This window comes from Callorhinus ursinus, unplaced genomic scaffold (genome assembly GCF_003265705.2).
Source record: "Callorhinus ursinus isolate GAN/ISIS: 27379988/994484 unplaced genomic scaffold, GSC_fseal_2.0 scaffold23, whole genome shotgun sequence".
In the NCBI taxonomy this organism is placed as follows: Eukaryota; Metazoa; Chordata; class Mammalia; order Carnivora; family Otariidae; genus Callorhinus; species Callorhinus ursinus.
Genome location: NW_027397085.1, coordinates 12,021,364 through 12,046,635, shown reverse-complemented (window position 1 = coordinate 12,046,635; position 25,272 = coordinate 12,021,364). Strand labels below are relative to the sequence as shown.

Below are 25,272 nucleotides of genomic sequence, written 5' to 3'. Positions count from 1 at the left end.
TTCAAAGAGCATAGAATCAACTGAGAAATCATTGACACGTTTTATCAGTGGTAGACCCCTGGCAATTGGCTATAAATGTGCTGTGTTTTGCTGTTACTCTGCCTCTGAAGATGAGGCACAGAAAGTACCATTGATAGAAATGTCCTTACACACTCGAGATGAAATTTCCACATATTATGATCTCTTAATTTAAATTGCATATTCATATATATTTATTCTTAAGAAACATTTTATTATCAAAGTATTATTTAGGAGCCTTAGGAAAAGGAGCCACTGAAACCTCACAAAGTAGAGTTGGCCAAGAGAAATGTATGGATTAAGAAGCCACGTGCCTTTTTTTTTTTAATTCTTTATTTAAATTCAATTTAGTTAACATATACTGTATTACTAGTTTCAGGGGTAGAATTAAGTAATTAATCAGTTGCATATAACACCCAGTGCTCATTACATCAAGTGCCCTCCCTAGTACCCATCATCCAATTATCCCTTCCCCCCACCCACCTCCCCTCCAGCAACCCTCAGAGTTGTTTCCTAGAGGTCAGGTTTTCCTCCCTCTCTATTTTCATCTTATTTTATTTTTCCTTCCCTTCCCCTATGTTCATCTGTTTTGTTTCTTAAATTCCACATATGAGTGAAATTAAATGGTGTTTATCTTTCTCTGACTGACTTATTTGACTTGGCATAATACCCTCTAGTTCCATCCACATCATTGCACATGGCAAGATCTCATTCTTTTTGATGGCTGAGTAATATTCCATTATACAAATACGCCACATCTTTTTTATCCATTTATCTGTCAAGGGACATCTAGGCTCTTTCCATAGTTTGGCTATTGTGGACATTGCTGCTAAACATTGGGATGCATGTGCCCCTTTGAATCACTATGTGTGTATCCTTTGAATAAATACCTAGTAGTGCAATTGCTGGGTCATAGGATAACTCAATTTTTAACTTTTGAGGAACCTCCATACTGTTTTCCAGAGTAGCTGTATCAGTTTACATTCCCACCAACAGTGTAAGAGTGCTCCCCTTTCTTCACATCCTGGCCAACATCTGTTGTTTCCTGACTTATTTTAGCTATTCTGAACAGTGTGAGGTGGTATCTCATTGTGGTTTTGATTTGTATTTCCCTGATGCCGAGTGATGTTGAACCTTTTTTCCTGTGTCTGTTGGCCATTTCTATGTCTTCTTTGGAGAAGTGGCTGTTCATGTCTTCTGCCCATTTCAAGACTGAATTTTGTTTTTTGGGTGTTGAGTTTGATAAGTTCTTTATAGATTTTGGATACCAGCCCTTTATCTGTTAAGACATTTGCAAATATCTTCCCTCATTCCATAGGTTGCCTTTTAGTCTTGTTGACTGTTTCCATTGCTGTGTGAAAGCTTTTTATCTTGATGAGGTCCCAATAGTTCATTTTTGCCTTTGTCTCCCTTGCCTTTGGAGATGTGTCTTGAAAGAAGTTGCTGTGGCCGATGTCGAAGAGGTTACTGCGTATGTTCTCCTCTAGGATTTCCATGGATTCCTGTCTCACATTTAGATCTTTCATCCATTTTGAGTTGATTTTTGTGTGTGGTGTAAGAAAGTAGTCCAGTTTCATTCTTCTGCATGTTGCTGTCCAATTTTCCCACACCATTTGTTAAAGAGACTATCTTTTTTCCATTGGATATTCTTTCCTGCTTTATTGAAGATTAGTTGACCACACGTGCCTTCTTTTTTAATTCAGTATTTTATCAGTGGAAAGATTAAGAAAGTCTAGTAGGCAAGGGGGCCCAACCATGTATGCATTCTTTTTTTTTTTTTTTTAAGAGAGAGAGAGAGCAGGAGCAGTGGGGAGAGGGAGAAGCAGACTCCCCACTGAACAGGGAGCCTGATATGGGGCTCAATCCCAGGACCCTGAGATCATGACCTGAGTCAAAGGCAGGTGCCTCCGTGTATGCATTCTTTTTACTAGGTATAAGTTGACTGTAGCCAAAAAAAATTACGTAAGAATAATAATTACAACAATAATAGCTACCATTTTTTGAGCATTTACTATTTGTCAGGTACTGTTCAAAGCAGTCTGTGTAGAATAAATCATTTTGTCCTCACAACAAACATAAGAATATTATTGTCCCTATTTTTAGATAAGAAGTTGAGTCACAGATATATTAGATATCATGTCCAAAGTAACAAAGCTACCTTAAGTGGAAAGGTCGGTATTGGCATTTGAGCAACCTGACTCCACAGACTATGAAGGGAGGGATGATGTACATTGGCTTGTTCTTTAGAGCAGTGGTTTCTAAACCAGTGAGTGTACACTTTAGGGGCTATGTAAAACCATGCATGAGATGCAGGGAGAAAAATCTACGTTCTTCTGTTTGTATTTATTTTCTTCTTTCTTGTTTAAATGTAATATTTTATATATAAAAAGGAACATATAAATTCAGTTAGTCATTCAGTCGCTTTTTATATATCATGTAATTTTTCCTAATGCATTGCTAAATGGATTTACATTTCATGGTATCTGGATTAACTAAACCAGTCCTTACAAATTTCATATTAAAAATAATATTAATAATGTAAACATAGGCAAACCATAAGAAAATGGTAGAGCTGATGCCTCAGCATGGGAAGTATGTCAAAAATCAGAAATTATTATGAAAATTATTTGAAATGTAGATTTCTAATTATTGTTAATGGCGAACTTTGTCTTAAATGTATATTGTGCCTTGACATATTTATAAGTAAGAATATAAAGCCATTGTTATTTTCAGGACATTTAAAAGCTGAGTGTATAGAACAGGAAGATGGACCTATACAATTTGAAAACATTATACTAAATGAAAGAAGCCAGATAAAAAAAGCCACATACTGTATGATTCCACTTATATGAAATGTTCAATAGGCAAACCCATAGATAGAAAAAGTAGATTAGTGGTTGCCAAGGGATAGGAGTAGGAGGAAATAGGGAGTGACTGCTAATGGAGACACGGTTTCTTTTGGGGGTGATGAAATGTTCTGGAATTAGATAGTGGTCATGGTACTAAAAATCACTTTAAAAAGGTGAATTTTTTGGTATGTGAATTATATCTCAGTAATGCTGTTATTTAAAAAAAAGTTTCAATTTACCACTAGTAAAGAAGATTAAGAATTATTTAAAAATACTATTTTTATGTAATCCTTTGAAATGTTTATCTTCTGTGACCCTTAAAATACTAGAGAAAAAAAATGTACATATTTGAGGACTCTGTGTGCCCAATTCCTTACCTCCCTTCCCACTTCCCTTTTCTTCTTTGCTAATGGGGATGCATACTTTGAAAAATTTGGAATCATTGTATTAGAGTTGCAAGGGAGAGAAGACGTGTAGGTTCCCTTTAACAGTAATATTTTATTTCAAGTATACAAGGGGATAATAGGTAAGACAGTACATTGTCTTTTTAGATATACTGTACTTTTAGGATTGGGATATACACCAGTTATCATGCAACATCTGAAGGTGTCACCCAGTGTTCTAGATACAATCTAGGGAGTTACTCAGCCACTCAGTTTACATCCCAGAAATATACCTCCCAAGAAAATGAGAATCCAGTTGGGTTGGTTTGTCATGGTAGAGTCTTTCTTTCTTCTTTCTTTCTTTCTTTCTTTTCTTTCTTTCTTTCTTTTTCTTTCTTTCTTTTGTTCTTTTTTTTTAAGATTTTATTTATTTCTTTGAGAGAGCAAGAACATGTGCATGTGCACCAGCTTGGGGGGAGAGAGAGGGAGAAGCAGACTCCCTGCTGACCGGGGAGCCTGATGCAGGGCTCAATCCCAGAACCCCAAGATCATGACCTGAGCTGAAGGCAGACGCCTAACCTACTGAGCCACCCAGGTGCCTCCCATGATAGAGTATTTCTTTTGGGTACTGTTTCATGCCAAGCCAAGTTAGAAGTCTTTACCTTCATGAGCTGGTAGAAAAGAGGCTATCAAAGGATTCCATTGACTATAGATGGTGATTTTGAGAATACATTTTAGTAATATACTAACCTAAAATTAGATTAAGAATGTTTCATTGTAAATTAGGAATGGCATGATTTTTTTTTTTTTTAAGAGAGAGAGTGGGGGCTGGGGGCAGAGGGAGAGAGAGAGAGAGAAAATCTCAAGTAGACTCCCCACTGAGCATGGAGCCTGGTGTGGGGCTCACTCTCATGACCTGATATCATGACCTGAGCCAAAATCAAGAGTCAGACACTTAACTGACTGAGCCATCCAGGTGCTCCAGGAATGGCATGATTTTGAATGAGAAAGTAGAGTGTTTATATGTAAAAAGATAATTGTAAAATTGTCTTATGGTGTCACAATTTCATGGGTTCATTGTTCTTTAATTTCTTAATTTGCTATGCCAATATTATTGGAAGAAAAGCTGCAAGAATCTTAATTAAAGCGAGTTTAAATGATTGATTTTTAAATGAGTAAGTTTTTCTGATTAAAAAAGGTAATGCTGTTTTTTCTTAAGTCCTAAATGATTTCTAAAAATGGTATTTGAAAGATATAAATGTATAATGACTTATATTGAATGAATTTTTTTATCGAAGTATAATTAACATACAGTGTTATATTAGTTTGAGGTGAATGGTAGAATGAGTCAACAATTCTATACAGTATTCACTGCTCAAAATAAATGTATTCTTTAATCCTCTTTATCTATCTCACCACCCCCACTTCCCCTCTGACAGCCACCGTTTTATTCTCAGTATTTAAGGGTCTGAGGTTTTTTTTTTCTTTTTTTCTGTTTGTTTTGTTTCTTAAATTCTACATATGTGTGAGAACATATGTATTTTTCTTATTGTGTTGGACTTACTTTATTTAGCATTGTTATACCATCTTCCTCCATCCATATTGCTTTAAATGGCAATATTTCATTCTTTTATATGACTAATATTCTACTACCACATATATATGTGTGTGTATCTTTGTATATATACATGTACATTTACATATATACATGTACACACACACATACACACACACACGTCTATACCACTTCTTTTATCCATTCATCTATGGATGGACACTTGGGTTGCTTCCATATCTTAGCTATTATAATTACTGCTGCTATAAACATAGGGGTGCATATATCTTTTCAAATTAGTGTTTTTATTTTCTTAGGGTAAATACTCAGTAATGGAATCACTGGATCATATGGTAATTCTATTTTCAATTTTTTAAGTAACCTCTGTACTGCTCTTCACAGTGGCTACAGCAGTTTGCATTCCTACCAACAGTGCATGAGTGTTCCTTTTTCTCTACATCTTTGCCAACATTTGTTATTTCTTGTCTTTTTGATCCTAGCCATTCTCACAGGTGTGAGGTAACATCTCATTGTGGTTTTGGTTTACATTTCCTTGAGTATTTGCATTGCTCAACTGATTTGAGCACCATTTCATGTGTCTGTTGGCCATCTGTATGTCTTCTTTGGAACAATGTCTGTTTAGGTCCTCTACCCATTTTTAATCAGATTATTTGGTGTTTGTTTTGGTGTTGGGTTGTATAAATTCTTTATGTATTTTGGTTATTAACTCCTTATCAGATATATCATTTGCAAATATCTTCTCCCATTCATTAGGTTGCCTTTTCGTATTGCTGATAGTTACCTTTGCTGTGCAGAAGCTTTTTATTTTGATGTAATCCCAATAGTTTATTTTTGCTTTTGTTGCCCTTGCCTGAAGAGACATTATCTACAAAAATGTTGCTAAATCCAGTGACAAATTACTGTCTTTTCCCTTAGGAGTTTTATGGTTTCAGACCTCACATTTAAGTTTTTAATCCATCTTGAGCTTATTTTTATGTATGGTAAAAGAAAAATGGTCCAGTTTCATTCTTTTGCATCTAGCTGTCCAGTTTTTCCAATACCATTTGTTGAAGAGATTGTATTTTCCCTGTTGTACTTTTTGAGTATACCAAGAAAAGCCCAGCAAAGTTTTTAATTTTAATTTTAACTTTAAAATTGAAAACTCATTAATGAATGCTTCAAATTGAGCAGCCTTTCAACTAATTATCAAGCCAAAATGATAATTTAATATAATGATATTATATTCTTTCTACAGGTTTTATTGAAAACTACAGCTGGAGATATTGACATAGAGTTGTGGTCAAAAGAAGCTCCTAAAGCTTGCAGAAATTTCATTCAGCTTTGTTTGGAAGGTAATCATAACTCTTGAGTTTTATTCTGTAGGAGAAATTTTATTAATTTACAAATAAACTGAAGTGTATCTTTCCACAACACTGAAGCCTGCTGTTAAATGGTGGTGATGAATGATAGGAGTTGATATGAGCGATACGGTGTTGAGCTACTCTGTCAGGAAATAGAGAGAGGAAATAAAGACTGTCTTTCAAATCTGTGTATCTTTAGCAGAGAAATTTATCTCACCAATAAAACTTTGATCCTTTTTTATCTTTTTGTCCATTCCCCACTTCTTTCTTTCATCCTCTAAAGGTACTCCCTAAGATTGCCTTGAGTTCTCCATTTTCTTTACCCTTCAGTTGTTACTTCTATCCAAGTAACTATCAAATTTAGAATTCCAGCCATTTCCTCTCTTCTTCACTTTAATTTACATATCCAAGTGCCTAGTGGACTTTACTCCTGTCTTCCTCTGCCAGCTATAACTAAACCAGATTGCCTTGACTTTCACCTGCATAATTGTGATTGCCTTTTACCTGGTCTTTCTCTCTGTCATCTTTAATATGTTTACCCTCTTATTTATTCATCTGGCAGCTGAATCCTCAGACGGCTTGGCTTCCTAGCTTTCCAACCTTGTTTTTCATTGCACTAAATAAGCATATGGTTTCTTTCACTTGACTATTATTTTTATTTCCTGAGCAGTCCCTTCCCATTTTCACTTTCACAAATCCTCATATCTTCATTCATAACCTCAGTCTCCTTTTCGGAATACTTTTTCTTTCCTTCTTTACTGTTTAAGTCTACCCACTTTTTAATCTCTGTCGAGAATTCCATCTTCTCCATGAAGCCTTCCATCCAGCATTCAGTGATGTCATTATCAATGTTTCCAGTATGATTTTAGATTGAGACACAAAGTGACTATTTTTCATTCACTAAACTTTACAGAATTATACATCCACTTGAGTGTTTTCTTCTTCAGAATATTCCCTTATAGAACTAAACATTCTAAATATTTTTGTAACTTGTTGACTTTTAGAATACATTGCGTATGGTTTCGAATATCTCCAGTGATGGCAATCATTGTCTTTTTAAGTTATATCTGATTTGTAGGGACAGACAAGGTTAATCAGGTATCAGAAAACAGCATTTTGAGTCAAAAGCAAGGTGTGAAAGAGAACCTAATATAACCAGTAGGAGGGTACAGCAAGAGCTCTCCAAATAATAATTACACAAATAGATAATTACCAGGGGGAGATTTAAGATATAAAAATACACAGACCCCCCCCAAAAAAAAACTGCCAAAAAAAATAGAACTACATCTGCAAAGACCATTATTAATAATTGCTATGGCAGGCAGGAAGGAAATTGAGTCAGACAGATAGTACAGAGAAGCCTCAAATAACTATCAACAGAACCAAGAAACACAGTAGACACAGAGAAGTCAGACTTGTTTCTGGAAAGAAGTTTTGAAGACTCAAAAGCTCAAATTTTACAGGGGAAGAGTGAAAGTACAAAAACATTAGAAAGAGTGAATGGTAATTAATAATCCATGACCAGGTGAATGGAAGAAACAGAAAACATCTGGATATAATATGATAGTGAAGAAGAAATAAAGTTCTTCAGTTAGGTCATGGTGGAACTTAATTGGAACAACAAAAAATTATTCCCCTACTTATAAGAATACAAGGAGACAGAAAAAAGAATAGGAAAATCATAAGAAAAATAACTAGAGCAAATCTCTTAAATTGAACAGGTGAAAGACAGAATTATTACTGCAAAGGCTAACAAGAAGCCTGAGAAGATTAATTTAAATGAAGATACTCCCAAATTAAAGTCAGGGTTTTAAAAATACAATTTAGGGAACCCCATTTTAATTCACTAATTCTATGATTTAAACAAGTCATGATATTTCTAGATCTTAAAACATTCATATCAGTACTTACTTCAAAAAGGGTTGATTTCCAGAATTAAAAAGGAAATGAGTAAAAACCAGGAAGGTGGAACATGACATATATATGGCAGTTAAAGGGAAGTTTTTAGTTGTTTTTTTAGCTTTGCTGAGGTATTATGGACAAATAAAAATTGTATATATTTAGGATGTACATGATTTTTTTAAGTGTACAATGTGATGATTTAAGACACATATACACTGTGAAATGATTATCACAATCAAGTTAAGTAACATATCCATCACCTTACATAGTTACCTTGTGAGTGTATGTGTGGTGAGAACACTTGAGATCTACTCTCTTAGTAAATTTCAAGTATACAACACAGTACTGTTAATTATAACTTCCATGCTGTACATTGGGTCCCCAGAAGTTATTCATTTTATAATTAAAAATTTATGGGGTGGCTGGATGGCTCAGTCAGTTAAGCATCTGCCTTCAGCTCAGGTCATGATCCCAGGGTCCTGGGATGGAGCCCCGGGTCAGGTTGGGCTCTCTACTCCACAGGGGGTCAGTTTCTCCTTCTCCCTCACCCCCTCCCCCTTCTCATTCTCTCTCTCTCTCTCGCTCGCTCACTCTCAAATAAAGAAATAACATCTTTAAAAAATTAAAAAGAAATTTATACCTTTTGACCAACATCTCCCCATTTTTCTCACCCACCAGCACCTGGCAACTACTATTTTACTCTCCAGTTCTATGAGTTTGACATTTTTTTTTAAAAGATGTTATTTATTTATTTGACAGAGAGAGACACAGCAAGAGAGAGAACACAAGCAGGGGGAGTGGGAGAGGGAGAAGCAGGCTTCCCGCAGAGCAGGGAGCCAGATGTGGGGCTCAATCCCAGGACCCTGGGATCATGACCTAAGCTGAAGGCAGACGCTTAATGACTGAGCCACCCAGGTGCCCCAAGTTTGACATTTTTAGATTCCACATACAAGTGTTATCATACAGAATTCATCATTCTGTGTCTGGGGGAAGTTTTTAGTTTTTATGAAAATGAAAGATCTATAGTTACATAGACTTAATCTTGGATTTCAGGTTTTGGGGAATAGGTAAACATTTAAAAGTGAGTGAAAATTTAAAAAATTTTAAGTTTAAGAAAAGGTTTAAGAAGCTAGAAGGAAAGGGAAGCTTGTTGCTTTTGATAATTTTCTTGGTTCCTCTGAAGTTTGAGGAAGGAATAAAATTTTAGGTTAGCAAAACAAAGTGGGAAGCAGAAATATTTGTTTAAAAAAACAAAGAGGCTAAAATAAATAGGGCAGACAGATAACAAATGAGTTTTAAATAAAAAGTTATTCCTTAAAGTATTTATAAAATTAAACAGAAACACCAGATTCTGGAAGAAATACACATAAATCACTTAAAAATGCAGATGTAAATTCCTATATTATACTTGGCAGAAATACAATTAGACAAAGTATATTATGATATCCATATACTGTATAGCCAGAAATACAAATATAATGGAAAATACCAGAACCACAGCAGCCAAATAGGAAATTTAATATTTAAGATACATGAAAATTTCTTTCTTCAATAGTGGAGAAAAATCAGGAGACTATTATGAATACACATAATGAAGTTATAAAACCTCTTTCTTCAAAATACTTATGGGAATGATACATAAACATTTAAGAAGTCAAACATTGCGGGCAATATAAGCTATTATAGTACATAGTAAGCTAGAAGGACAACCATAAATGCATAGTTCAGCAGTATTATTAATGTTATATGGAAATAAAAAGAGTGGAGATGAATTTTATGGAAATTTAAAATTTTAGCTGTAGTAGATTAAATACAAAATTATGGTGTAGAGAAATTATAGAAAGTCCCTACTCAATATATATAGTATTATAATAACTTCATTCATCTAACAAGAGTATAATTAGGAAAATTAAAAAAGTTTAAAGTAAAAAGCCAATTGAAGGGCTTAACAGGAAATAGGAAAAAGGAGTAAGATGGGTAATTTTAAAATCTGAAAGCACAAGTAATGAAGATCTCTTTCATGTCCCCCTTCCCTCACATCTAATAGATTACTGAGTCTTATAGACCCTGCTTCCTAGAGAATTCTTAAATATGTGCACCTCCGTATAAGTCACAGTTAGGTTTTACTCTTGGGACAATAGTTGCTTCTCACTCTAGCCTTTGTCGTTTCCATTCCATTCTCCTTACTGAGTTTGAGTGATCTTTTGAAAAAGCAGATCTGATCAAAATGTTGATTGACTGCATATTAGGGACCAAAGCTTTCTGATATAGACTGGGGTATGTTATATATTTAAATTTGTAGAATTTAAGTGAAAATATTAAAGTTTGACCTGGCATTTTTGTTGGACTTGAAAATTTATAGATTACCTCCATATTATCTTATTTAATCTTCAAAACAATACTGTGAGTTAATTTATTTTATAATGAAAATTATATGTACATCATCGTGGGCAATAGTTAAAAATACTGTATTGCATATTTGGGAGTTGGTAAGAAAGTAGATCTTAAAAGTTCTCATGGCAAGAAAAAGGAATTTGTAACTATGTGAGGTGCTGGATGTTAGACTTAACTGTGGTGAACACTGCACAGTATAAACATATATTGAATCATGTTGTACACGTGAAACCACTGTAATGTTAAATGTCAATTATATCTCCATTTTTAAGAAAAGGGTGGGAGAAATATGTTTAAGGCTAGCCAGCCAACAAGATGCATGACTCAGAACTCCTGAATGCTGCATAGTTTTAACCTACTCTGAGTAAATGGTTACTTATAGGAGAGATACTTTTAGACTGTTTTTACAGTTTCTGTATGTAACCAAGGAGCACTTCTTTGCACTGGGGATCTCTTGCCAATATAGCTTTAAAGTATGGATTTTAGGTCCAGATAGATCTTGCAAATGTAAATAATTATATTTATTTACATTTATTTACATTATAATACAGTGGCTGTATTATAGTACTTTATGAATTATGATAAACCATAGTCTTGTTTTGACTCATAAAGTAGGCACTTGATTTGTCTTTGTCATTGAGTGAGTTAGGTTGTGTTTAGGTGCAAGAGAAGACTCAGCTCAATATTATTTACATAATAAAGACATTTATAATCCTGTATGATGAGAAATCTGGTGTCAGGCAGTTCTGCAGCTCAGTGAAGCTTTCAGGGAACTACGCTTTTTCTCCATCTTTCTGCTTTGTAATCCTTAAGCATGTGACTGAACTAGGACTACACTCAGTAATCAACACCATCTCCCATCTACTCTGCTGCTACATGTTTTTTGTTTGTTTGTTTTTACAACAATAAGAATAGGTTTTGCTTATTCAGCACTTCCTTCAGGGCTACACATATATTCTACATATATTTTCCTTTTAATATAAGCTCTCTGATTCTGTCAAACCGTAAATATTGCCCTTCTGCCCCCACCAACTTCTTGGCGCAGGATTTACCTCACTGAGATGCCATACTTCTGCCACATACAACTTCTTCTTGGTGAAGTATCCTTAATGATTTCAGGTTCCAGATAATAAGTACTATTAGGAGATTGTATATGACCCCTCTTGTATATTTATAGCTTCCAAATAACATATTTATACATAAACTGTAATCTGGAGTTGGAGAGAATCCTGGAAATAATTACAACACAACAACAACCATGCTTTTTGTAGAAATTGTGCTGTTTGGGGTAGACATTTTATAGTAAGTAGGGAAGAGAGGGTTTGAATTACGAGCCTATTTAATAGTCTGAGAAAAAAATCCTGTGACTCTAATTATATTAACTCTGAAAGCTATACACTTTGTTTTAGACTTTGCTAAATTATTTTAAATTTCTTTCAGCATATTATGACAACACCATTTTTCATAGAGTTGTACCTGGTTTTATAGTCCAAGGGGGAGATCCTACTGGCACAGGGACTGGTGGAGAGTCTATCTATGGAGCCCCATTCAAGGTGAAACTGAATTTTTATTGTTATTTATTTGCAAATCAGTTTGGATTGCTTAATCGAAAATGACTGTGCCCCACGTGAAAAAAATGCATTTCACATTAGTGCACAAAATCTGGTACCTATCACATGTTTAGGATTATACAGGTATAAGAGCAGCACTTCCCCTATCAAGCATTCTAAGTTGTCTTATTGCTAACTTTTATGCTAGATTGAATTTAGGTGGAGCTGCGGGTGGTCATGAGGAAAATGTGAGTCAGAAAAAAACTATATAACATAATTCTTGATATCTGACAATATCTGATCTCTGGAACTCTGTAAATATAAAAGATTTTTAGAACATTTCATATGCCATCCTATTTTAAAATATTTTATTTAACACTATATGGAATTTATATTAATCTGTTTGGACCGTTATAATAAAATACCACTGATGGGTTGGCTTAAACAACAGAAATTTATTTCTCACAGTTCTGGAGGCTAAGACATACAGTACTGGCATTCAGTTCCCGGTGAATGGTCTCTTCCTGGCTTGCAGATGGCCACCTCCTTGCTGTGTCTTCACATGGTAGAGAGAGCGAGCTCTGGCGTCTCTTCCTCTTTTTATAAGGGCACTAGCACTCCTGGATTAGGGTTTCACACTTACGACATCATTTAACTCTTATCTCCTTACAGGCCCTATCTGCAATACAGTCACACTGGGGGTTAGAGCTTCATTGTATGAATTTTGGGGAGACGCAATTCAGTCCAAAGCAGAATTCATTCTTAATTATGCATGACAGACCTTTGTAGCCTAAAATGCATGCCATAACAGGAAATCACAATGGGACAGAAGAATTAGTATAAAAAAATGTTAGAAAAAAGTATATTAATCAAGAATAGGTCAGTGATTTGTTAACTGCCTACATAGATCTAAAAAGAAAAAAAAGATTATCATAGTTAATAATAGTGGGTTCAAATAAAAACTACAAGGTAGGTTATTTATTAATCTGATGGTACCAATATCATGTTCTTTGAATGAATAAACATCAGTAGCTCTTAAAATATGAGAATTTTTGAATACATCATGTTTATACTAATGAGCTAGAGGGTCTGGACTTTCTTTTAATTTTTTACTGGGTCACTGTGTGATTCTTGAGAAAAATACTTGAACTGTTTGCTTTAATTTTCAGATGATAATGGCCTTAGAAAATGAGGAATGGTTATAATAAAAAAGTCTCAAATATCACTAAAAAACTATTTTGTATTTTACCAAATTGAGATGTCTCATGATTTTAGAGCTTCCACCTAGTAAGAAGCATTTGTTTATTCTATTGTTTGGTGTAACAGAATTGCGCTTCTCATAATTCCTTTCTAAATTGAGATTTTTGCTTATTATGTAATATCGTTATCTTGTTAAGTTTTTCAATTAGGCAATTTTTGATACAGTATAAAGAGTTATGACTCTTTTTTGTTTGTTTTTTGTTTTTTTTAAGATTCTATTTATTTGTCACAGAGAGAGAAAGAGGGAGTGAGAGAGCACAAGCAGGGGGAGCGGCAGGTAGAGGTAGAGGGAGAATCAGGCTCCCTGCTGAGCAAGGCACCTGATGTGGGTCTCAATCCCAAGGCCCTGGGACCATGACCTAAGCCTAAGGCAGATGCTTAACCAACTGAGCCACCCAGGCATCCCAAGTTTATGACTCTCTGAGCTCAAATCTTTGACAATTATTTATTAAGGAAAAAATAACTTTTTTTCTGAAAAGCACTGATTACATCATATGGCTATATTATAAACGAGTCTAGTATCAGGTCTGGATAGAAATTCAGATGCTTACAGGCTAGTGAAGTCAAGTTTAACAGTACTGAAGGAAAGTAAGTATTGGATTTGATTATACTTGAAAATCAGTTAAATAAAACTTTAGCATTTTTTATTAGAAGTTGTATAGAACCTTGTTAACTAAGAGACTAATGTATGTTATGTAGCTCTACCATAGCAGGAAATCCACCTTAGAGAGGCTTGCTCTGGTTCTTTGGAAAACTGACAAATGGGACCAGTGCCAGTTCAGAAAATATTCAACAAAGACCTTTAAAAAAACAGTAAAGCACATAGCACGATTATAGTAGATTCCTTGAATTAAAAAACAAGAAGAAAGGGGGGCCTGGTGGCTCAGTCGTTAAGCATCTGCCTTCGGCTCAGGTCATGATCTCAGGGTCCTGGGATCGAGCCCCACATTGGGCTCCCTGCTCCATGGGAAGCCCTGCTTCTCCCTCTCCCACTCCCCTTGGTTATGTTCCCTCTCTCGCTGTGTCTCTGTCTGTCAAATAAATAAATAAGATCTTTAAAGAAAAAAAAAGACAAGAAGAAAGCCATTTTTTCATGACCTTTAAAATGGAGTGGGGAGGGGCAATCGTTGAAGACCCTGCAATGACTCAAAGGTAGTTTTTTTGGAGAAAAAAATAGAACATTCTAAAAAGTTAGATAACTTTGAGGGATGGGAATAGGGGAATGACTTAGAAATCTCTTCCCCTTTGAGTGCCCTTTTTCCATGTAAATAGGCAGCTTTCCCATAAAATAGGATAAATTTGTGGTTGAGGATGTTTAGAAGATGCTTACAGGCTAGTGAAGTCAAGTTTAACAGTACTGAAGGGAAGTAAGTATTGGATTTGATTATACTTGAAAATCAGTTAAATAAAACTTTAGCATTTTTTATTAGAAGTTGTATAGAACCTTGTTAACTGAATATGAAGACCCTTATAACTGAGATCATATACTAAACTTTTTTTTTTTTTTTTTAATGCTTCAGGATGAATTCCACTCACGGTTACGTTTTAATCGGAGAGGACTGGTTGCCATGGCAAATGCTGGTCCTCATGATAATGGCAGCCAGTTTTTCTTTACACTGGGTCGAGCAGATGAACTCAACAATAAGCATACCATTTTTGGAAAGGTTTGTGTCCAGTTATCTTCAGCTTCTGTGATACATATGACCAATTTATCTAGAAGCTGCCCTCATAAAAATATTTCCTAGGATTTTGTTTATTATTTCTAAAACTGATGGAATATATTCCTTTTACAATGAACTATGAGGGACCACCTTAATTTTTTATTTGTAAGTTTCAAATAAGTCATTGATTATGACTTTAAAAATTTTTTTCCAACATCATACTAATGATTTTAGCTACTGTGTCGCTCATCTGATATTGTTTTTATGTTTTCAGAAACCTAGGTATTATCTAGGTCACAACATTTAATAGTTTAAAGTTTATTTTTGTCGATGATGAATTCCCTTAAAGTGGAAGTTATGTTAATATTAAAACTTTTTACCTGAAATATTACTTTGGGTTGTACCTATTTAATCGTGCTCACACTTAACATCTTTCTTTAAAAGGGGATTCTGAGGTTTTGTTTTTTCACTCTCCCTTCTAAAAAATATATTCCCACCTGTTTAAGTCTTGGGCATGTTAGACATCATTATGTATAGCTCCCTCTACTGGTTCAATAGGAATGGTTTCCCCACAGTCTAGGCAAAACTGGACTTTGTGAGGATGAAAGGGAAAAAAACAGCACAACTGGAAAACTGATATTATTTTAAAACTGCTGAGAAATGTTGAATGAAAGGACCCATGCTGAAAACATGCAATACAATATGGTTGCCTAAAACTTAAAAACATAGGTTAAGAAATAGGTACATTTGAACCACTACAACACAGGTTGTCTGATGTTCATAGATTTTCCTTCCTATTATTTTTAAAAAAAAATAAAAGCATATAATAAAGTGATATTTATATTGTCATTCTGCACCGCTTTTTACAATTGCTAATATATACCTTTCACATTAGAGACACAGTATAGCATAGTGATAAGAATTCAGAAAGCCTGTCACTGTTGGTTCCGTAACGTCTTTGAATTTCAGTTTTCTTATCTAGAGAAGGAGGATAATGACAGTACCTGCTTTTAGGATGTTTGTGAGACTATAAGAAGATAATGTCTGCAAAGCACTTACGTATGATATTGTTATTTGCTTGTTCCACCCAATTCTAAAATCTGAATTTGTTTATTTTGTTTGAATGAAAAGTTGTCATTCAGTACGAGGTTACTTGGCATAATATTTTCACTTTTAATAAAACCTGATGTTAAATATATGTTGGAAGTTTTCTAAAAATGTTATTGAGGGATTGAACTCCCTTTCTGCTTTTTCCCCTGAAGATGAAGTTGCTTTATTTGCATTATTTAATGCATAGGCTTCTATATAAAAATAAGAGATTTCCTTTTAATTATCGGAAAATATTTTCAGAAGCCCTCCCTTATTTCCAAGAATGAATATAAGAGTTTACAGTTAAGTTTTCTTTTTTCTTTGATAGGTCACAGGGGATACAGTATATAACATGCTGCGGTTGACAGAAGTTGACGTAGATGAGGAAGAAAGACCACGTAATCCACACAGAATAAGAAGCTGTGAGGTAGGAACATGATGTCTAAGATGTAGCAGTTAAACTATCATGTAAGAGAAGCAGGCTGTTAGTATTTTTAAACTACTGGATAAAGGCTTTATACTAAATTAACATCACAATTCAGATTTTATCTCTGTAATTTAGGCACAATTTCTGATTAAGAATTTTTTTTTTAATTGAAGGTTTTGATTTCAAAGATGAGACTTTAGCTGATAATACAATGTATGAAAACCTTGACTTATAAGGGAAAGTTAGAAGAATTAGGCTTATTTAGTTCAATGAAGTGCCTTCCTAGGTAATTTCAGAGTGACCCTTCATTGAGGAAATAAGGTCCTTAGAAGCATTTGATTTGGGGTCAAAACTCTGAGTTTTTGTCTTGCTTACTAGGTATTATATTTTCTTGAATATTTTTCCCTTTTGTAAAATAAGGATAAAATACCTTTTACTTAATTGCACATAGGATTATCAGGAGAATCCAGTGAGGCCATGTAAGTGGAAGTACTTTATGTAGTAAATATATCACTAGACTTATAATAGTTATGTGAACAAAAAATACAGATGTTAACATTAACGCAATTAAATACTGGTTTTAATTTCTTGTGAAATTTTTAAAAATGGAATAATGTTTTCAAAATATTTTTTCCATAGGTTTTGTTTAATCCTTTTGATGACATCATTCCAAGAGAAATAAAAAAGTCAAAAAAAGAGAAACCAGAGGAAGAAGTAAAGAAATTGAAGCCTAAAGGCACAAAGTAATCAGAAATAATAGAATAATAGAAATTCATTCATTTTGTTTCCTTTTGTAACAACTGTTTACTAGTGAGGGGGAGGCCAGTGTGGACCAGGAAGATATCTGAATTATGAGGGTTTTTTTTTTCTAAATATGCATTTCTTTTATTAAAATACTGTATGTAACTTAAGCTAAAGAAGTATTGTGTCACATGTTTATATGAAATCTGTATTAATAAATATTTATGATCACTGTAGCAATTATGTATGTGAATGTGTTGTTAAGAATTTTTGTTTGTTTGTTTTTTTTACTTGTTTTTCAATTAATATATGCTCCGTGGAAAAAACTTGGAAAGTCAAGTATGAAGGATATAATGACTGCATGGTTACATAATTTAACTTTTCACTCCTGTTTTGGAGTAAATAAGTTTCAGTATTTTGTGAACAATATTTTTCACATTATTAGTTTTGTCTATTTTATTAAAATAGATATCAGAGAGTTAGATTTCAACTTCTTTTAGTGAATTGTAGCATCCTTATTAGTAATTTTAGTGTATTCATAGTTGTTAGATTCAGACAGTTCCAAATACAGTCCTGCCTGACTCCATTTATAAGAAGCAAAGTGTGTTCATATTTCTGAGCTTCAGTTTCCCCATCTTGTAAAATGGAGATTATAATTACAACATCTGGTTGTTAAGAAGAGAAAATGAGCAGGGGAATTTGAAAACACCCAGTGGCATAGGTATTCAATTACATTTGTTTCTTTCCGTGACATCCTACAGTATAAGGAAGTTAAGCTGCTTTTATAAACTGTCAAATGGGAGCCATTTCAATAAGCAGTTGATGTCTTGTGGCAAAATAAATTCTTATATAGCGGAGTATTTGATATTCAATTTTTTGATTCTTTTCTTTTGACTAATTTATCTCTGGGTTAAAGGTCGCGGTCACCATATTCAGATACAATATTTCATCACTATTATTTATCTTGACAACAGCCCAAAAGCTGGGTGTTTTTGTTTTTGTTTTTAATTCATAGCAAATATATTAGGGATGATGTAGTCATTGATCGCATCTAGGTTTTGAAATAAAAAATTCCTCTTGTTGCCAAATCTTTTATTTTTTCAGTATTTGAGAGAGTTTTAATAACTTATTATTTATCTTCCTTGGGATGTCTTTAGTTTGAAGGCTCATAGAAGACAAACAGTTTATTCTTCCCTATGGGCATTTTTTTTGTTAAGTTTACTGCTTATATTTTTTTTGACAATGTGTAACATCAATTTTAAAGTATTATGACATTTTTAAAGATTAAATTACTTCCTATTTGGAGTGCTCTCAGGGCTATATATTTATTAGGTTTTCAGAAAACTCCCTTTTGCTAACCAGTTTTTATAAATATAAAAGGCTTAATTATTTCTGTCATGCTTGACTTAATATATTTAATGGTAGTGCTCAGGACGGATCTTTGGACATTTGTTTCATCTAATATACTAAATATCTGTGGTCTGAGGCCAATGCCTTAACATTATACTGAAAATACGATCCTTAGTATATTTCTGCTGAATACTAAGTCATATTGTATATTCCTGAACAGTTAAAATGTGTTCTTCTTGTAAATTCTATTTTACAAGAACAGCATTGTTCTTGACAATATAGCATTTATAAGTTTTGTTTAATTTTCTCAATTTTCTTTCATTCTTATTTCCTTTTTTCTTTCCTTTTTTTAATAAGAAATTTTAGTTTACTTTCATTTGGAGAGGAAGCTGAAGAAGAAGAGGAGGAAGTAAATCGAGTCAGTCAGGTAAAATTCTAATCCCTTTGTTCTGAATTCTAAAAGATACTGGGGTCTATATCTCACTCATTTTTGTATCTCCTGCTATATATACGACACAGCATGTTTTTCATGGTACACAGTCAGGAAGTGTTCATTGAACTGATTTGTAAAATGATTTGTTGTCAGTAATATTTGCAACTCCTAAGATGATATGCTCTCTTGAAATTAGAGTTTTGTGGGGTTTCTTAACCTGGCTTTTTTTTTTATCAGTTAGAACTAGAGTTAAAAAATGACTTAACCTTGTAATTCAGATTTTAATTGCTGTTTGTTTTAAGTGGTTTGCTAGATGATAATGATTATGATCATTATTATAATAAATAGTGACAGACCAAAGCTTTTATATTCATTTTAATATTATCTATCTATATTTATTAATGTCATTAATTCTCATCACAGCCCTTTAAGATAGGTATTATCATTATCCCAGTTTTACCCCAAAATAAATTAAAGTATAGATAAGTTGTAGTTTGCTCAGTCACACAACCAGTAAATAGCTAGAGCTAGGATTTGAACCACGTAACATACATGTATTTGGATTATATCTTGCTTCCTGGTCTTCTACACCACCAATGCTTCCCCTAGGCCTTTAAGTGTGGTTTTCCTGAATATCACTTTTGACACAATACTCATTGCTGAAACACCTATGCCTTGACAATATTAGAGCAGTGAATCTGTTAAATATACTCCAAGAAAATCTTCCTCAAGGGTTTTTACTCCCAAAGATTCTGGTGTCTTCCCTCAGATGATGAAGAAATGGAAATTTGTTTGGAGAGTGAAATGGGGGAAGGGGTGGGGGTTGGGGGTAGCCATTGATACAGGCATTTTTAGTGGATTATAATAATAGTGGAGGGTCGAGGGACACCTGGATGGCTCAGTTGGTTAAGTGTCTGATTCTTGATTTTGGTTCAAGTCATGATCTCAGCATCGTGAGATCGAGTCCTACGTCGGAAGATTCTCTCTACCTCTCCCTCTGCCCCACACCTCCTCCCTCTCTAAAAAATAAAAGTGGACGGTTGAAATGTAGAATTTTTTAAAAAGTGGACAATTCCTGTTCTTACAGCTGTTTATAAAGAAAATCATAATGCCTTTAAATCACTCTTCTGTAAATAGATTACCTTTTTGCAGTGTTTAAAAAAAAAACAAAGAAAGAAAATTAGTGAACACAGAGACCTAAAGGGTTAGAAGTTTTGTTGTAGTAATTAAAACTCTATAACTTAGCCCTTTCTTATTTGCTTAATATAGTTACCTGTTTCTAACCAACACTAACAATAGCACTGACTTAAAAGTACATTATTTTTACCCTTGTTTTTAATTCTTTATGCATGTGCTTCCCTCATCATAGAGGATGATTTTGGTAGGCTAATGTTGGACATATAGTAAGCACACTACTTCTACCCATTGCATTAAGACTGAATTGAAATGGACATGTGTAAGAAACGTTCTGGTCATAATTTTTTCTTGCTGTCTTCAGTATTCCAGATATTTGATACCATGGATTCTCAACTTCCACCTGTATACTAATATTCTGAACTCTAGGACACACAGATGAATATTATTTCTGGGCTTTTATCCCACATTCTTGATATCCTTTAGGAAACATCTCTACTTTAGATGTCAAAATTAAATTCATCTTTATATGAAAACCGCCGTTCCCTAGGCCTCATCAACATTATCAATCACTCTGGCACCTCGATATCTCAGAAGTTATCTTCTTTAGATGTCAGTGCACTAGTCTTGCCTTATTCATGATCCAAATTTGTGCCTTATTAAAATGAAAGATATACCATATGTCATGATCCTTTGGGTATATTTGTAAATGGACAAAACCACAAATGTTAGATCTGGAAATTGCCTGGAGTCCCTTTCAGGATGTTTTCTAAAGACGTCCAGTGCCCTTACATACACGTGTCTTCCCCACAATCCCCCCACTCCTGTTTTTCCTTTTGCTTGGGGTAGGTTCTCCTTTATTTGGTTAATTTTTTTCCTTTAAGATTTAGCTCCACTATCAAGTCTGGACTCCCTCCACCTCCCTCCCCTACCCATCTCCCACGCAGGCTGAGTTTAACTTCTCTCCATGGTAATCTGTCTGTGGCTATCAAAGCATATGTTGTATTGTACTGTACTGTAATTATTTTCCTCTCTGCTACCTGTGCTAAATACTTATTTTATGTAACCTCTATAACAATCACGTGCTATAGATGTTATTATTCCTATTTAAGGGAAGAAATCAATACTCAGAAATGTTAAATCACTGATGTAAGACCGTGTAATTAGGAGATGGTACAATCAGAATTTTGAACTTAGATTTCTATAGCCATTTAAGTCTCTAATATGATTTTGAATGCTGCAGAAGCTGCTTCCTTCAAGCCCAAGCCATTGAGAGGGCTGGCAGGAAATTACACTGGTAGCACAGCATTCTGGGGTAGAAGGCAGCTCAGTGCACTTGGCCCCTTGCCCTTTCCTAACTCACACAGGGGCCTGGATATTAGGCTGAGCCACCCTGAGGAGAGAACAAGGGTAGGAGAAAGCAGTTTTTCTATTAGTCTTTTCGTTGGATTAAATTTCTGGTCTAAAAAAAAGAAAAATTTCTGGTCTAAAGTAAGTTTTATTCACCATTACTTTGAGATCGACTTTACTAGGAAATTAGTTTGAATTTTTTCTCTTTGTAACAACAGTATATATTAAATGTTTAAAGCATATCTTCCTCTGCTGCTTACTATTATACAAAGTAAGACAAACAAAATGTTTAACTTACACTGACTCTGGTGAACTTGATAATCCTAAAGCAATCAGTGTTTGCTACGAGGTTGAAATGTGCAAGGATACCACTGCAGATAGTGTTGGCTTGCCCTTTATGTTGCTCTCAAACCTGAAAAACACTTCAAACTGTGGAAAGACTAAGTAAATTCCTTCCTTTTTGCCAAGAAAATTGCAACCTACAGTCCATTATCATGTGAATAATATAAGCCTAGTATTGTGTCATCATATTTCTCTCATCTGACTCTTTGCTTTGTGAAAAAATTATCAAATGTTTGTTTCTGACTCTCAAATCTGTATCTCTAGGCTGGCTTACTTTTCTTTTCTCCAGCTGCCTACTGGCCATCTCTCTATGTTTGAATATCTCACTAGTAACCCAAGTCCTGGCCAAGGCTTGATTCATTATCTTTGTTTCCCAGACTTTTCCCTGTTTTGTGACTTCTTTTTCTACTCCCTGGTATCAGTATCCTCTAGAGAAGAATTTTAGATTCTGACTTTTTTCTTCTTTCTCTGCAAAACCAATTTGTTGCACTGTTCTAGCAATTTTCCATCCATGACATATCTCAAATGTTTTCCTTTTAATTTATTTTGCTACTGCTCTCTTTCAGGCCTTCATTTCTAGCCTGGGCTGCTGCCCTAGTCTACGGCTGGTCTCCCGTCTCCTTGCTCTTCCTTCCCTTCCACTCATTACCATCAGAACAGTCTTCCTGAAACCTCATTAAGGTGTCACGGTTGCTCTCTGTTGACTATAGAAATAAGGCCGTGACCCCCTTTACCAACTCTGCCCTCTAGTTTACTTCTTAAACCACTTAAAAACCACTGAAAAATCAGGTCCAACATTGTTTTAAAAATTAAAAATTAAATCCCTACACCCTTCTCAGACCTACGGAATTAGAATCTCCAAGGGAGGGGCCTGGGAAGCTGTACTTTTAGTGAATTCTGTGGAATTCTTATCAGGGAAATGTAGGCAACACTGTATTAGCAGAGCTGAACTATTTGCTGTTCTACATACATGTTTTGTGTTTTCCTTTCTGTCTGTCTTTGTTCATGTTCTTTTCCCTGCCTGAAGTGTCCTGTCCCACTCTGGATGTCAAAGTCGTACTTATTTTCAACACCTACAATACCATCTTTTCTAAATGTCTTTTCTTAGTCGTTCCTTTTTCTTATCTAACCTTTGCCTGTCTTGTGATACTTACATTTTCCTTTTAAAAACATCCATTTTGACTCTGAAAAACAAACTGAGGGTTCTAGAGGGTAGGGGGGTGGGGGGATGGGTTAGCCTGGTGATGGGTATTGAGGAGGGCACGTTCTGCATGGAGCACTGGGTGTTATGAACAAACAATGAATCATGGAACACTGCATCAAAAACTAATGATGTAATATATGGTGATTAACATAACAATAAAAAATTAAAAAAAAAATAAAAAAAAATAAAAACATCCATTTTGTTTTATTACACAAGAAACATACAGCTGTGTTCTCAATGTATACTAAAACATTATACCCTTTTCCTTCTGCTTTATTAAGCCTGTAGAGTCCTAGGCTGTGAGCTCTCTGGTAAACTGTGTCATCTTTGGGTGGCAGTGGGTTGGAACAGAAAGAGCATGAGTTTGGGATCAGACATACTCATATTGGCACTTCGCTTCCCACTGATACTCAGTGACTTTGGATAACAATCTCTCTGAGCCTCAAGTTTCCTCTTTGTAACATGAAATAAGGATGTGGATAGTCATTACTTCGATACAATATGCAATCTCGGAAAATGTTTTTGAAAGTCAAATGTCTTAAGCAATATACTCTGTGTAATAATTTATATTTGATTCTCGGAAAGCTAAAGAATATCAAACAATCTCTGGTATGATTGTGATTATGATGCAGAAGCTGCTGCCCTCATGCTGAGGCAGTCCAGAGGGTTGGCAAAAAACTTCACCAGCAGTTCAGCTTTCTGAGGTTAGAAGCCTTAACTCGGCCCAGTTGCCCGAGTGCTCTTCCTGAGCACTCTCACTGGGTCCTGGATAGTAGCTTGAGCAGCCTTGGAGAGCATGGGGGTACACCTGTATATCATGACCCCCCAACAACCTATTCTCCACATGTGAATGTGTCTTGGCACATTGTGCAGAATCTTCAGCTTATAGAATTCAGCTCCTTTGTCTGTTTATATAGTGGAGTCATGAATAAGTTTAGCTTGAGAAAATAGAACAATGATAAAGAAAATCATTGAAGTTTATTGGCTTAGAAGAAAGGAAATTTCTCTAGAGGGCATGAGACAAATTCTAGAGTGAATCAAAATGGAAGTTTATTTTATTTATTTTCCTTTTGTAATGTATTTCAGACTTTGAGAATCCCTCCAATACATTTTACCTTTGGGGTAAAATGAAACCTTGGTAAGAAAAAGGAACACTAGCCTGAACAGTGGGAAAATATGACCAACAGATATATTTCTGAAAAGTTAGCCTCACTGTTTTTAAATGTGTGTAATAATTAGAACCAAAGTGAAGTAAGGGTCTTTTACAATGACTAAGAACAATTTTCAGTTTCAGTGCTTGCGTGAAATTAAATATTTCTAGAGGTCTTGAAAATAATTGTTTCATTATTCATTTGCTTATCAAGTTTCTTTTTTCAGTGACTCTATAGTGTGTTAAGCTTTATTCCAGAACCTGTCTAACATCACAAGTTAATAATTGGTAAAGTCTGAACTGGGGCCTTGCCTTATGTGAAAGGAGAAATAAGATAGAGTCCCCTCTGGTTTATGGATTATCAGTGTGGGATTACAGACACTACTTCACCCCACTCATTTATTCATGACAAGCTACCTCTCCCACATGGGTTATCTTTCCTTCATTATTTATTTCAGTATCTTTCTACTACCTGATAAAATCTCTTTTAGAATAATAGAATTTTATAGCTCAAAGGGATATAGTCCAACTTCCTTTCTTTATAGATGAGGAAACTGAGACTCTGGTTAAGTGACTTGTCAGACTGACTTCATTTCCTTTTTGATAGGATTGCATGATAGGAGGATGCCATAATAACATATTTTGAGTTTTGGAAAGCACATTGTCAGAGTCTCTCACGATATTCTTGTGGACAGCATGAGGAAATGGGATCTGGGAGATAGTATAGTCAGATGGATTTATATCTGATTGAATACTTCTGCCCAAAGAGTGCTTTGTTGTCAACCTGTGCATGATTATTTGAGCTAGTAAGTTAAAATGTAATGGGAGTACATGTAAATTCTATACTTGAATTTAATGCAATCAGCTGAATAGGTATAAGACTTAATAGGCTGTAAGCCCTAGTTGAATTATTAAGATTAAAGTCTCTGGAATAAGAAATTTAAAATTCTTTGCATTTTGAGTGGTCACATTTTCAGCATTTTGTTCAGTTCAGAACACATTTAAGAAGGATACTGACAAAGAAACAGAAAGAAAGAGAAAGAAACAAAGAAAGAAAGGAAAGAAAGGAAAGAAAGAAAGAAAGAAAGAAAGAAAGAAAGAAAGAAAGAAAGAAAGAAA

At 34.6% G+C, this 25,272-nt stretch overlaps 1 protein-coding gene across 4 annotated transcripts in view; it reads left to right on the top strand.

Annotated features, from left to right (window-relative positions):
* CWC27 (CWC27 spliceosome associated cyclophilin) overlaps positions 1–25,272 on the top strand; it is a 212,029-nt gene that overhangs the window by 3,162 nt on the left and 183,595 nt on the right. For 3 of the 4 annotated variants that reach the window (XM_073905418.1, XM_073905419.1, XM_025892371.2), the window contains exons 2-7: positions 6,061–6,157; positions 11,903–12,015; positions 14,793–14,936; positions 16,351–16,449; positions 17,089–17,192; positions 18,898–18,967. In XM_073905418.1, the coding sequence (XP_073761519.1) occupies positions 6,061–6,157; positions 11,903–12,015; positions 14,793–14,936; positions 16,351–16,449; positions 17,089–17,192; positions 18,898–18,967 (627 nt within the window). The remainder of the gene's footprint in view (positions 1–6,060; positions 6,158–11,902; positions 12,016–14,792; positions 14,937–16,350; positions 16,450–17,088; positions 17,193–18,897; positions 18,968–25,272) is intronic. The other variant, XM_025892373.2, reaches the window with a different exon arrangement.